General features: G+C 39.2%; 1 protein-coding gene across 1 annotated transcript in view; it reads left to right on the top strand.

The window, feature by feature from the left end:
* Positions 1-4,274: 4,274 nt before the first annotated feature.
* LOC103278071 (von Willebrand factor A domain-containing protein 7) overlaps positions 4,275-15,483 on the top strand; it is a 34,241-nt gene continuing 23,032 nt past the window's right edge. Inside the window, exons 1-6 of the mRNA XM_008105746.3 lie at positions 4,275-4,666; positions 5,371-5,493; positions 7,977-8,156; positions 9,188-9,263; positions 11,994-12,085; positions 12,344-12,508. Of these exons, the coding sequence (XP_008103953.2) occupies positions 4,417-4,666; positions 5,371-5,493; positions 7,977-8,156; positions 9,188-9,263; positions 11,994-12,085; positions 12,344-12,508 (886 nt within the window). The 5' untranslated portion in view covers positions 4,275-4,416. The remainder of the gene's footprint in view (positions 4,667-5,370; positions 5,494-7,976; positions 8,157-9,187; positions 9,264-11,993; positions 12,086-12,343; positions 12,509-15,483) is intronic.

Below are 15,483 nucleotides of genomic sequence, written 5' to 3'. Positions count from 1 at the left end.
GGAATTTTTTCCAGTCATGGATGATTGAATGCATGTATGCAGAACCCATTGAGAGGGAGAGCTGACCGTAAACTAAACAAAATGCTCATCGATCTACACTAGCCAAAATCGAAAGGCTGTCAAGGAAAAGAGAGAGAGAAAGAAAGAAAAGGTGACAACTTTAATCTAGCTTCATAAACATGCATCCCTGAATGCACAGGGATTCAAACCGATATCTTTGTCAATTTTTAAAGTTGTCCTTCTGTTTGGCTGGGTGAATAAATGTCAGTTGTGCCTTCTCCCATATTCACCAATTCCAGGGAGATGGTACTGATGTCAGGCTGAGTGTGAGGTAACTATTCTAATATTTATTGAAAGATAAACTCTGCCAAGAATATCAGATGTCACTTACCTTGCAGACCATTTCATGGTCCAGAAGGTGGATGGGAATGAATTCGAGCCCACAACTGTACCTTCACCTCAAAGCCAGAAGCAGCTCTACTAAGGAAGAGTGTGTTATGTTTGAACAGGGAGAACTTCAGATTTGCATATAAGATGGTGTTTATAACTGTAATTACAATCACATCTTATTTGACCACTTGAGGAAGAATGGATAAATATTCTCCCTCTATTGTAGCCTGAGACATTTTGCTGCATGTGAAGAAGCAGGATATAATGTCAGAGTAATTTACAGCGCAGCAGCAGTTGGATGGAGTCAGTGGAATGGAGAGTGAAGAGACATCGGAGGCGATGGTAAAACTATATACAAGTTTTACTGAAAGCAGTAATAAAGACAAACAGACTTGCAGACAAACACAGGACTTGACTTCTCAACAGACAGCAGAACAGAACAGAACTCAGGACAGAACTGAACTGATGTAATCAGCAATGCACGCACACTTGTGTCTGGATACTCCCCAGTTCCAGCCACACATCAAGGTCATCACAGCTTCTTGGCAATTAACTCTTTCCAGACTATAGTACACTCTGGATGATGCAATCAGTATGCAATACAAACCAAGACACAAATTACATTTAAACACTATCAATACACAAATCCCACATTAACAACTAATTCAGTGTCCAGAGCCAGAAAAAAAGATTTTAGTACAGGAGATAGAATATCCCTGAAGTGCCTCTTCCTTTTACTGATAGTTTATATATTTTCAAAACAAATAACATAGCTGCCTTTTCATGACATCTAAATTCTGCTGTCTGGCACAGTTGCTTTAGTCTGTCTAATCTGTATTAGCTCTTTCTGCCCATTTTAACCTGGAGTATATTCACACAACACACATATAGCATTTTGATGCCACTTTAACTGCCATGGGCAAGTCTATTAAATTCTGAGATTAGTAGTTTAGTGAGGAATTTCTCTACTGGAAGGACCAGTCCTGTCTATAGCAATAAAGCTCTTTAGCACAGGATGCAAAACTCCTTTGCAAACGACAAATCCCAGCATCCCATTATTTCTGTTATGGGCCATCAGATCTGTTCCAACTGATTTTATGAATGAGAAGCCTCCAAGAGATTGTGTTCGCAGCCCAACTTAAATCTTGAAACACTGGTTCAAATGTAAGGTAGATAAAGTTATATCTGGGGCCGCACCTACAATGCCATGTAATGCAGTTTGAATCTGCATTATATGATCAGTGTAGACTCATATCATGCAGTTTAATTTTCCCATGGTCTAATACACACAAACATTTCTTACACAGAAATCATTACAAATGTTTATCAAGTTATCTTCAGGCTCTGTTTATAAGGTGTATATAAAAATAATCTAATTTGTTGTTTAAATATCTCATTGTTACTGAGCCACGATAACCCCACCCAAAAAATATTTATAGTTTACCAAGAGACAACAAGCAAATAATAAGATTTTTTTTAAAAAAAATTTTTTACAAAGATCTGAAGTTGTGAAATGCCGAAGCTTTAGATTTTCTGGAAAGGAATTACCAGCAGCTGTATTCTGCAAACTCTATCAGTTCTAAAACTTTAATAAAATGTGTCAATTTTGTATAGCTTGTATCTTTCATATACTGTGTCAATTCATTATGTGAAGTTTATAAACTGTTTCTAATATATGTATTAAAAGCTAATTTAGAGGCAGCCATCTCTCCATGTCCCAGTTTGCATAATCCCTTAGAAAAGGGGACTATAGTGAAGATCCCTCCAGCCATTTCCCAAGCCAGATAACTATCAGCCATTTTGTATATATGTAGATAAATGATCCCCTTTACCATCAAAATAAGCTCAGGATATTTGTTCATTTAACCCCCATTTAACCACCAATCCAGGCACAGATCCTAGCCTGCCACTTTTACAGCCAATCATGGGAGGGAGCGGGAAGTTTGAATAGCTGTCAGAACTGCATAAGATGTCATGTATATCTCTGTAGGTTTAGGCTTGTATCATTTCAAGAAAATTGCTTGTACTTACATCCTTTTGTGCTGAATCGTAATAAACCTCTGTGGCGTTGCCTTCAACCTGGGGAGCTTGTTTCTATGTCCTGGCTAATCTGGTTTAGTGGATGCTCAACTGGAATTGACCTTTCTAACCGCAGTCCTAGCTGAAATCACTACATGATTATGTACATATGCTAATACATTTCAATGTCCCAACAAAATTCCAAAATCCAGAACACTACTGGTCCCAAGCCTTCTAAATAAAAGATATTCAATCTGCAGCCAGTTTTTTGCCCTTCTGACCCAATGCATTTCTATCACTGAATATTTTCTTTCTTCCTTTAACATGGAAACAGATTCTGTAAATCATTCCAGGACACACTTTGATAGGTCTGGTAGTTTAAACAGGCTGGATTTGCATACATGCTACTACCAAACCATTGTTGGTTAACAGGGAAAAGAAAGCAATCTAAGATTTTTACAATTTCTTCAGAACAGAACAATAATAAGTACAGTTGACATTTGGGGAGGGAAAGTCTGCTAGTTTTATTGCCTCCTTCTTTTAAACCGTTTATTTTAAAGTAATTCGTTTTCCTGGCATCTTGAACAAACAGGCTTCTGTAAATTTTGGGTTTTCTTCCAAATATGAACAAAAGTAAACTTTTTCATTTTGTTCCAGTCAAATCGATTTCAATTTGTGGCAACCCTACATATGTGAGATCTCCAAATCACATTTTTAACAACAGTCCTGCACAGGTCTTGCAATTCGAGGCCATGGCTTTTCTGATTGAATCTGCCACCTGTAATGTGGTCTCCTTCTTTTCCTATGGTCTTCTACCTTGAGCATCATTGTCTTTTCTTAGGGTCCTTCCATACAGCCATATAACCCAGAATATCAAGGCAGAATATCCTGCAATATCTCCTTTGAACTGGATCATCTGAATCCATACTGCCAAGTATTCCAGTTCAAAGCAGATGATGTGAGATTCTTTTCAGCTGTGTGGAAGGGACCTTAGTTATCTCAGGCCTAGAGTGTTCTAAAGCTCATTTTTTATTTTTTTATCTTTTGCATTTTTAAAATGTTTTTAATATGTATGTTCTTTTAACCAATGTTATACTACTTTAACTAATCATAGAATCATAGAGTTGGAAGAGACAACATGGGCCATCTAGTCCAACCCCCGGACATGCAGGAAAAGCACAATCAAAGCACCCGACAGATATTGTTTAATTTTAACTAGGGTTATGTATTTTAATGCATGCTATAAATCCATTTGTTTTTGTAAAGTCTACTTATTTGCAGAATAGTTACTCCTAGATTTTGCATGCAAATATGAAACTATGAATAATAGACAGCACTACTGAAATAAAAGATTTCCAGACCAAAAATATTACAGAGGTATGCTGCAAGACCTAGAAAATGGCATATTTTGTCAGATGTGGAAAAATGAAACCAAAGATACAAGTTCCATGGATATGGAAGTTGCCCTGTATTTGAATATGTGTTCACTTTGATCCATAGAGATTTGAATGTTGGACTTCAATACTAGAGACAGGGTTCAATTCCACAGTTGACAGTGTAATTCCACTGGTTAACTTTAGCCAAGTCACAGTATCTTAGGCCAAGATAATCCCATTATAAATTCACCATAAGTATAAAGGACTTGAAAGCACATGACAATTCAAGACAATTCATAGCCACATTTCAGTAATCTGAGCAGCAGTGTAGGATCCCACCTCAGAGTAACAGCAGCTAGTGCAGCTGGGTTGTGTGTGAAGAATGACGTTGTGTCATCTTAAATTTATGGCACAATCAAAATGCCTAAAATCACAAGGCAAAAAAGAAAAAAAAAGGAGTGAACAGGTAGGCGGGTTCCTGTGAGCTGCCTCTGCTATTTATCTGGAAGGGAAAGCCGAGCACCACATTCCACTGCCAAAGGCAAGCTGGCAAGCACATCAATAGAGACCGGGGGATCTGTCCCTTCTCTGCTTTCCATCTGATCCCTGCTACAAAAAGAAAGAAAAACCCATGCTTCTCCCCAGAAATTTCCCTCTGCTGCTTTGTCTAAGCATTGCAAGTGGATTCCTTCCCAATCATGAATCGGGTGGGATTGAAAGTGACTTCACAGATGCTGATATCACGGAGATGGGAGTGCTTCGTGCCGTGGCATCATACATGGAGAGGAACCCTCTGCCTGGAAAACCAGCCACAACCCCAGGGAAGCTAGAAAATATGAAGCCACTGACTGCCACTGGACTCTTCAAGGCCTATTTCCAAGGTAGGAGGAGAGAAAAGATGAGGACGACTTTCCAGGCTCCTGGCAACTCATCCTCATTGCCTTCCTGGAGATTCACATTTTCCACCTGTTAGGAATTTTGATCCTATTTTCTTCTCTATGGGGTGGATGAGAAGTAAGAGACTTGAGTTTGGAGATGTTACTTTCTATGGTTTAGAAAAGGTAAGTTTAATGAACTAGGTCGGCTCTTATACTGAAACCCATTGCTCCAATTGCTGTTTTATGAGGCACGGGCAACAGGCACTGCCTTACTGGATTTCACTGCCTCCTTCTTAGTGAGCTGGATGTCATCATGCATGAACCTTGTCCCATACCCTTCACCTAAAAATCTGGAAATCTCCCTCTCTGCACACCCCAATCCATTAACACATATTTTTCTTATGTCTTTCAATGTTGTTGTTTTTTTCTGCTCAGAGATCCTTCTCCTATCCTTATCACTCTACCTTGTTCTGGAACTTCAAATTATTTAATTTAAGACTTATGACAGCCCTAAGGTGAACTTATCATGGTTTGGGGGCTGAGAGTGTGTGACTCACCCAGGATCACCAAGTGGGTTCGATGGAAGGCCCTGATCACTCTTATTGTATTTAAATCTAGTTTGTAAAAAATGTAAGTTTGCATGTATAGATTTAATGTTTCTATGACAGCAACTATAACATGACCTGCCCCCTTTTTTCCTTGCCCAGCTGATGTCTCTCCTAGTCGTTTCATGAAAGCCCTTCAAGAAATTATCAATGGGAATAATCTTGTGGAGACCCGGCACAGGGAGGATAGCTCCTTCTTCTTCTACTGTGAAGACATCCCAAAAAGTAAGCAGGTGTTCAAGGGTGCTGTGGCCTTTGGAAGAGCACTTCTTGGGGTTGGGTGCAAGGAAGAACTCAGTTGTGAACTGGAATGGATGGGATATCTTATTGATTTTCAGATCAAGTAGATGTTTTTGTCTGTTGCAGTTAAAAAAAACCCACAAACTTAGGATTGTCATAGTAAAAACCAGAGAGGACATCTGTACCTCGAAGTTGTTATGTAGAAGAGGGAATTTCAGGAGGTGTTGATTGGCACATAGCAAGCAATTGCTGTTATGGTTGTTAACTGCCAGCAAATTAACTGACTTCATGAATGAGAGAGTTTTAGCCTATCATCAACAGCCTGCTCAGGTCTTGCAGAGTCAGGACTGTGACTTTGCACACGCTCTGGTCACAGCTGTCATGATTAAACAATTACAGCGACATTTTGACTCATGTGTTTTTGCCTCCATGTGGTGCAAGGACACACTGTTGTCTCCATCACTGATGCTTTTGTCAAATTTTCTAGTATTTGTGCTACAATATTTTGATATGATATGGTACAAGAGATGGTCCACGAGGATGACACCAACTATAGTGTCATTCATTCTCTCTGCCACCTACTAATATAATTACTGGGGGATATTCGAGTTGTGTTCCAAACAAGTAACTTTCTTGTCACGGCCTTGGGATGCATTCATCTATTCATTCAGGGCAGAGCAGGACCTTTCAAGATATGATAATCCCCACAGGTCTTATCAAATGACATTTGTCCCATTTCATTTGAACCTATTTGAATCTGTATGCAAAATGTTGCAGAAACTGAGTAATTGCACATGGGATTCTAATTGTGTTTTTTTTTTTATTCAGAACAGTTCTAAGGCACCGTTTTTATGTGTGATTGTGAAATCAGAATGCATTCCATCAGCTAAATTCTCATGAGGATGGTAGTTCAAGACTTCCAGGCTACATCACTGCACAATATTGGGGGGGGGGGGATGATGTAGGGGCACATTCAAATGGATTGGGAGGAGCCAGCCTACCATGTGCAATGAGTCAAAACACTATTTTCTAAACATAAGAATTGAGTATGATGATACAGTATTCTTCTGGTCCTTTAAAAATACGGAATGCATACTGATATAAATGAAGTGTATCCCAATGTGATAAGATCCTAAATTAGGACTAGAGAAATTTCAGACTGAAACCCTGCCTGGTCCTTTTCATGTTTGAATGTGTTGTAGTTCAGCCAGAGGCTGAAGACAAGGGGATTGTGTTATCAGAGGTTGTGAGAACTGACGGGTTTTCCAGTGAGGGAAATGGGGGGATTTTATATCAGATTCTGCTTGGGAGAATGGGTCTGTGCCTAATGAAAATGAAACAGCTGCAGAGCAGAGCAGGCAGGATGCTGTGGCATCAGACAATAGGGAGGACCTTTCCCCTAGGCCTTCCTTAGCTACACCAGACAAGGAGCTGGAAGGGAGAGATCTTTCCCCTGGGAACACACCTGAAGTTAGTAGAAGTCTGAGACTCAGTCTCCAGGAGGAGGCAGCCAGATTACAGCAATCACAGAGAATTTGTGAAAAACAACAGAGTGAAAAATCCAAACAACAGTGTGAGAAATCCTTGAAACAACAGAGCTGATGTCAAAAGACCTGTTGGAAGTCCCCAGTTTTAAGACTTTGCATCTAACTGCAACTAAACGCAGAGCCTTTTCAGTAGTGGCGCCATCTCTCTGGAACACCTTGCCACCTGAAGTTCGTGCCTTGCGGGACTTGTTGGCCTTCCGTAGGGCATGTAAGACACACCTGTTTCGACAGGCTTTTGAGTTCTGTTGTTGATGTTTTAAAAGGTGCTTTTAGGATGTTTTTTAAGATATTTTTAAGATGTTTTTTAAAGATGTTTTTAAGATGTTTTTAAATTGTTGATTTTAGCCGGTTCTTGTAAGCCGCTCCGAGCTCTAGGGGAGTGGCGGCATATAAGTTTGAAAAATAAATAAATAAATAAATAAAAAGCATGACTTCCTGGTTCCTTAAATTAAGAGATTGTTTACTTGAGGGCAAGATCAGGCAACTCTGTATTACCATGTGGATCTTGGGTCTTGTTCCACATCTATGTTTAAGATCTTTGGGAAAGTCTGATACTCATGTTCATGGATTCATGTTTTTAAAGAAGTCCCTGTATTCCTGGTTGTGGATTTATGTCTATGTTTTGATTCCTGTTGTTGTTGTTGGGTTTTGTTTTGTTTTTTGTTATACCTTGTCCTCTTTGCTGCATGGACGATTGGCTTTTGAATGCCTTTTTCCTATTGCTGTTTGGACATTACATTTTATCTTACCTTTTGCCTTTTGGCCTTTTTTGTATTTGCTTTTCTATATAAACTGTTTAGCTAGAATTATTGGACTCCTGTGTGGTGTTGGGTGCAAAGGTGAATCCATGCTAGACTGCAACATAATGAAAAGATGGGAGGAATAGGTATCAACAAGCTCTTCCATGTTATCAATTCCTAGGTATCACTCAACTCCGAATCCAGAGGGACTCCATGATGTCTAGTCTAAAAGGTGCTGTGACTTTGTCCGCTTTGGAGTCAGCTCGAGAGAGTGCTGGGAAAGCCCTCCATATCCTCCAGAAATTCTACAGCAACACCAACTGGGTTGAAATGGGAAACAGCGAGCCTTACGAATACCTGTGTAAGTCGTACTGAATACGGAAAACCAGGAATGAGCTTGACCATATTTGTTCCCCAACATCTAATATAAAGAGAAGGATTTATTTGAAAAATGTAAAAAAAAAAAGTAACAATAACAATAATGCATTTGATTTACACTTCAGATTTCATCCTAAGAGCTGGGGTAGTTGAAACATAATTGAAACCACACATTGCAAATATGTCCTGTTATACTAAAACATAATTAAATACAGGGCTGTTGTATGTTTTCCAGGATGTATGGCCATGTTCCAGAAGTATTCTCTCCTGACGTTTTGCCCACATCAGAGGATGCCTGCCATAGATGTGGGCGAAACGTCAGGAGAGAATACTTCTGGAACATGGTCATACAGCCCAGAAAACATACAACACTGTGGTCCTGGCTATGAAAGCCTTCAACAACACATAGTTAAATACATCCTTTAAATACAAGGGCAAAATACTTTTCAATAGGTATTCTTTAAAATTTATTTTAAAAATCAGATACAACTTTCTCACACCATCATCAAATGAATGAGCTTTATCATATGCAGGACTTTCAAATTACTTTCCAGGGAATAACAAATATCTGTGAAAAAGGATTGAAAGAAGTGCAGAAAGTGCCATTTGCATTATTTTACTGGCCAACACATATTATGTGCCTCAAATGTTAGCCCTGTTTCTGGGTATATTTGACCTGCTGAATCCAAAAATGGCACCAGTTTTCCCCTATTTCCTCAAGTTTTTGAGATACAGAATATATGCCATCTACCAGCCTCCATCTGCTCACCCATAGAACATCATGATAACCTTATCTAAAAAGGGTTGAACTTATGTGATCTATCCAATACAATTTTCCGAATCAGTATCGCAACTCCAGAAATAGGCTTTAAAACCAAAATACCAAGAAACAATAGTTTGGTTTTGTTATTGAACAAATTGTTAAAATCTCTGTACTAGCTAAATTTCAGGAGAAAGTGGAATCCAATTGTTTCTCTAAAATGGAATTCCTCTTTTTTTCTTTGTGCCTTACAGTAAATAGAGCCAGTCCGGCCTTTCCAGTTACTCCAAAAGCCACGAAAACATGTGTCGACTGTATCAAAGAACCAGGGTAAGATCGATACAGGTCTAATTTGATAAAATACAGCCATTGTCAATGAGTACATTATCCTTCTTCAACCTCATCACATTGAGAGGGGAAAGCATGGGTGACCGTCCCTTTAAGAGTAGAGAATCATCGCTATTCTTTGTCCCCATCACACAGAGCTGGCAATCCATTCAACTTACATTCATCACAAGGTCAGCATTACTTTTTTTGTTTTTAATCAGGAGAAACAACAATATCCAAAATCCAACAGATCCCTTGCCCTGCCCAAAACCCTTTACATTAAAGGAGACTGGCATCAGTTTAAAACCATTGCTTTCCATGGAATCCTATTGATCTGCATTGCACCTCGTAAGATACAAGAGACAATGAACCAGATTAAAAACATTGCTTTCCATGGGATCCTCTCGATCTGTACCAAACTCCATAGGAAACAAGAGACTGCGAATGGTTGGTCCCATCCCATCTGTTTTTCGGTTGTAAAGATGTCAGTAAAGCACGATAAGAGGTAGGAGCTCTGAATACGATTGCTAGCCCGTTTTCAGAGTTCCCTCCTTTCAGGACATTTCTGTCTCTTTTCAACCCTGGAACATGTGATGAGCTCTGCCTCTCCATGACAGAAAACAGTGTCCTACTAGGGGGAAATGTCTCAATGAGATAAGGTAGTGTTGATGCCTCACCAAACAACAGCTGCCAGAATACCACAGCATTGAGGCTGGATCTGCACTGCCATGTAATCTAGATTATCAAATCAGATAATCCAGATTATCTGATTTGAACTGGATTATATGAGTTTACACTGACATGTAGATTTTTATATGTCAGTGTAGCTTTTGCAGTTAAAGTGGTATCAAACTGAAATAGTTCAACAATGGTATCAAACTGAATTAGTTCAACAAGGGAGATGGTGGTGGGGGAAGAGAAGGGATCTATGTTAATTGCTGTAATAACATGTTTCATGCATATGTTTATGTTTGATGTTTTTATAGTTTTAATGGTTTTAATCTACAGTTGTATGTTTTTGATTTAAATATGTGATATATTTTTATATCTATGTAAGGCATTGAATTTCGCCACTTATGATGTTGTAAACGGCTTTGAGTCCCCCCCCCCCCCCAGGGGTGAGAAAAGCGATATAGAAATGCAGTTTAAAAAAAAGATGCACCCCCTGTCGGCAAGTGGGGATGATATAACAGGAGACAAGAAGCTGGCAAACAGCTAATTTACATGTGTGGATAAGTCATATGTTACAGAAACCCTGAAGGAGGGTTATCTATTCAAACTGAAGGTGGAGCATTGCACCTGAGAGTTTGCCCTCCTATCAAAATCTCACCAAGTTTGTCTTTTGTCCCTTCTTTGTGCTAGATCCCTGATAGAAGGTTGTTTGCCTTACTGTTCTTTCTTTGCCCTCCCTTACTTGTGTTTTTTTTGTCAGTATTATCTTTTTATTATTATTTACATCCCATTCTGTATTTTATATGTAGAACATTTTCAGATCAGCCATGTAATTTACACTTCCAACATTGCGATCTCTCAAACAAACAGATGCTCTCCTTCTCTTTAGCTCTTGGGTCCCTTCTACACTGCCATATAATCCAGATTATCAAAGCAAATAATTCACCGTATCTGATTAGAATACAGCTAGCACAACAGGTTAAACTACCAGCTATAAAATATCTTGCTGACTGGAAGGCTGGTAATTCAAGCCACAAGTGGGGTGAGCTCCTGACATCAGCCTAGCTTCTGCTTACCTAGCGGTTCGAAAGCAGCAATGTAAGTAGATAAATAGATACTGATTGGCGGGGAGGTAAAAGGTGCCCCTGAAAACATGCCAGCAACAGGAAGGTGTTCATGGACAACAGACTCCTCGGCATGGAAAAATGAAACAACAGCTCCTCCCCATGGCCGAGTCAAGCACAGTCTCCAGATGCCGGAGATGGAAAAAAGAAGGAGTCCTTGCCTCTGTTTATGTACTGCCTGTCTTTGTCTAGTGTATAACAGTATTGAATGTTTGCCATATGTGTACCCTGTAATCCTCTCTGAGTCCCCTTGGGGAGATAGAGTGGAAAATAATAAAGTATATTACTACATTAGAACTGGGTTATATGAGTCTACACTGCCATATATTCCAGTTCAAAGCAAATAATCTGGATTTTATATGGCCTCACTCAGTATGTTCTTTTTCTGTGTTTTTACAAGGAGATGAGATTTTGCTTCTACGTTTTGCCCTCGATTTATCCATGGGTCATAGCAAAAGCCATAATTTTGGCCCCAAACCTTATAAATGAGATCTACTTACAGTAGAGTCTCACTTATCCAAGCTAAACGGGCCGACAGAAGCTTGGATAAGCGAATAACTTGGATAATAAGGAGGGATTAAGGAAAAGCCTATTAAACATCAAATTAGGTTATAATTTTACAAATTAAGCACCAAAACTTCATGTTATACAACAAATTTGACAGAAAAAGTAGTTCAATACGCAGTAATGTTATGCGTTAATTACTGTATTTACAAATTTAGCACCAAAATATCACGATATATTGAAAACATTGACTACAAAAATGGCTTGGATTATCCAGAGGTTTGGATAATCGAGGCTTGGATAAGTGAGACACTACTGTATATACAAGTATTTGTGGTGTATTATTGTTCTTTTTATTATTTAAATTTAAAAAAAATGTCATGTAGGATGAGCAAATCAAACCTCTTTGCAAATCTACCTTTTTGTTTAACAGTGGCGGGTATTCATGTGATAAAAACCTGATAGTGAAAGACATGCTCACAAGTGGCTACTTGGGATCAACATCATGCAGAAGAAAATTGCCCGGTAAGAGCAGTTGTCACCCCCTGGAGGGAGATGGGTTGGGGAAGATAGATAGACAGACAGACAGAAAAAGGGGGAAATGACCCTAGTGGGCCATATCGAGCCAGTGGACCATAGTTTGAGGACCCCCAATCTACAGCATAATTTTATGGTCAACTTCTTTTTAAAAATCATAAGCTGCTTCTTGGGAGAATAGTGGGCTATAAATAACATCATTCTCATCATCAACAACAACATCTCATTCTCATGTTCTTTCTGCAGGCAAATGTGGGCATGGTGGAATAAAGGATGCAGCCCAGAATTTCCCTCCCACTGGTGGCATCAACAAAGAGACTTCAGATTCCAAACTTTCTCCACACTATAAGTTACACAAGCAAGCTGCTGAACTGGCCATTCAAGCCACAAGAAACTTCTTTGTTGGAGAGGGTAAGTCCCTAGCCTGAGCCTCTGACAACTAGTGGGCTATGCTGCCTCAAAGTGTGGTGGCGTATCCTTTTTAAGTAGAGGCTGATTGGCCATCTATCAAGATTTCTTGGTTCATGTCTCACTGCCTGCAAGAAGGTTCTACTGGATGGCCCTTGAACACCAGCCTGTCTCTACTGAACTTTATCATTTACTAGCTTGGGTACCTAGCGATGCCTGGGTTATTTGAAAAGGACCTTGTTTGTTTTTGGATGTTGGGTAATATTAGTTTGGTCATATGTTACTCTAGTTCTTAGGGAAAAAACTCAGTCTTTGCTTTTGTTTTTTATGAATGCTCCCATTAGAAAATGCATAAGGATGTGGGTGAACTACAATTCCACAAAATCTTGGGTCAATCCTCCCAAAACTCCCCCAGTATTCACAATTGGTCCATGTTGGGTTTGTGTTCCAAATTTGGTCCAGGTCCATCATTTGCTGGGTTCAGTGTTCTCTCCCAGGTTCACAAGACAATCACTCCAAAACCATGCCAGTATTTACAGTTGGCCAGGCTGAATCTGTATGTCAGGTTTGGTCCAGATCTTATGTTGGCTGGGTTCACTGTTTTCTGAACTGTAACTCCCGGATGCCAAATTGAATCACCCCCAACCCTGTCAGTATACAAAGTTGGCCATGTTGGGTCTGTGTGGCAAGTTTGGTCGAGATCCGTCATCTGCTGGATTCAGTATTCTCTGGATAAGGGTGAACTATGACTCTCTGATGCCAAGGTCAATTACCCGCAAAGCCTGCCAGTATTTTGGTCTGTGTGCCAGGTTAGTTCCAGGTCCATTGTTGGTGTGGTTCAGAGTGCTCTTAGACAGTAGGTGAACTATATATCCCAGTCCCTGCAACTCCTATAAATCATGGTGAATTCTCCCCAACCTCTCCAGTATGTTCAGTTGTGGACCAATTCCTTGTTTGCTGTGTGCTTTAGGAAAGGGTAAGGGGGCTTAAGGGAGAGGCAGTGGGTGGTGTCATGCAAATAGAGAGAAAGGGACAGTGGGATGTGGCTCCCTGTAACCTGCAATGTCCTGCAATGTGACTTGGTGGTTCCTCAGCACTGGGAACTGTAGCCTGTTTGTGGAGGCCGGAGGCTGTCTCTGTGAGTGGACACCTGTGCCACATACACACATACAGATTTTCACTTTTATTATGTGTATAGATGTGAGACAATTAAGACATTTTTTTTTTTGGAATGGTGAAGGAAACACAGCTTGCAACTAACCATTTAGGTATAATGACTCCACCTGCGACATACTGCGTTTTTGAGATAAAAATGATCCAGTGTTCCTTTTAGAAAATATGTAATGACTTGTAATTACTTGTAATGCAATTGCTTTTTGAAAAACCTCAAAATCACAGAAAAACAAAATTTAAAAAATTAGCTATAGTACAATATCAAAAGCCAAGATTACTCTGGACCACATCCCATTTGGGGGGGAAAGTGGGGGAATGTTGGGTCCCCTTGCTATGGTCTCTCTTTCCCATGCTTTCCTTCCCTCCCTTTTACCAGTGTTATTATAAACCACTTTACAACTAATCACTTCCTCCCATGCTTTCCTTCCCTTCATTTTACCAATGTTATATTAAAAAGCTGGAAAGAGCACAATTTCAAAAGCCTAGAAGACTATGAAGGAGAAAACGCAGCAAAACAAAGTGGTGATATCTTACAATAGTGCTATTCCTTTTTTTAAATTTAATTTTAAAAAATTACTCTTCCAGACCCATGCAGAAGGATTTTGTAAAAGAGGTGGAGTATAAGAGACAGCCCACAAGAACACCCATTCCTGCTCTCGGTCCCACCTTCTTCACAGGCGCAACTGGTGGAGACAAGAGACAGGGCCTTCTCAGTGGTGGCCCCTTGGCTTCGGAGCTCCCTCCCCAGGGATATTAGACCACCCCCCTCCCTTTTGATCTTCTGCAAGAAAGATCTTCTGCAAGAAAGTAAAAATGTGGCTCTGTGACCAAGCCTTTAGAGAATCTGTGCAACAAACAAACAGATATGGATTTCCATATTATGACTATAGGAATGGCCTGGTTTATGCTTGTGGATTATGATTTTAAATGTTTTTGTTTTACTTGTATTTTATTATTTTTAAATGTCTTTTAATGTTGTATTGTTGTCAAGGCACCAAATAGCTGCCTTCTATTTAAAGCTGCCTTGAGTCCCCTCTAGGGTAGAGAAAGGCAGGACAGAAATCTGCAAATAAAGAAATAAATTCCTTCATTCCACTGAAACAATTCAACATAGGCAAATATGACAGATCTCATCCCACATGTTTTGGATCACTTTCTCTCATTTCCAGGCGTATCAAGAGCCCAGAATAGGGTTTCTTCCTATCTCCTCCCCACCCCTGTTTCTCTACACATCGATTACATTTCAGGGATGAAGTGCAATGGATGACAAACAGAACTAGTTTATATCATGTGAAGGGCTCTCTGGCACTTTGTCCCTGAAATGTATTAAAGTGTGTAAAAATGGGGGAAGTCCTACTGTATATACTCGAGTATAAACCTAGTTTTTCAGCCCTCTTTTTAAGACTGAAAAAGCCCCCCTCGGCTTATACTCGGGTGAGGATCTTGGTTGGCCTATATTTGGGTCAGCTTATACTCGAGAATATATTATACATTTATTATTTTTCTCTATTATTATTGGTATTATTACATTTATTATTTTTCTGTATTATTGTTGCTATTACATTTATTTTATTCTATTTTTAATTATTATTAATACATTTATTATTAATAATAATTAATAATAATAAGATCACTCTGATCTTATTATTATTGCATTTATTAATTTACTCTATTTATTATTACAAGTATTATTTTCCTGTATTTATTATTATTACATGTATTATTTTAATCTATAATTATTAAAAGGATACATAAGCACATTTCATTGAAGAAGATGAGAATAATGATTTGATCAGAGTTGGACA

Source organism: Anolis carolinensis, chromosome 2 (genome assembly GCF_035594765.1).
Source record: "Anolis carolinensis isolate JA03-04 chromosome 2, rAnoCar3.1.pri, whole genome shotgun sequence".
NCBI lineage: Eukaryota > Metazoa > Chordata > Lepidosauria > Squamata > Dactyloidae > Anolis > Anolis carolinensis.
This window is presented reverse-complemented; position numbering and strand designations above follow the sequence as displayed.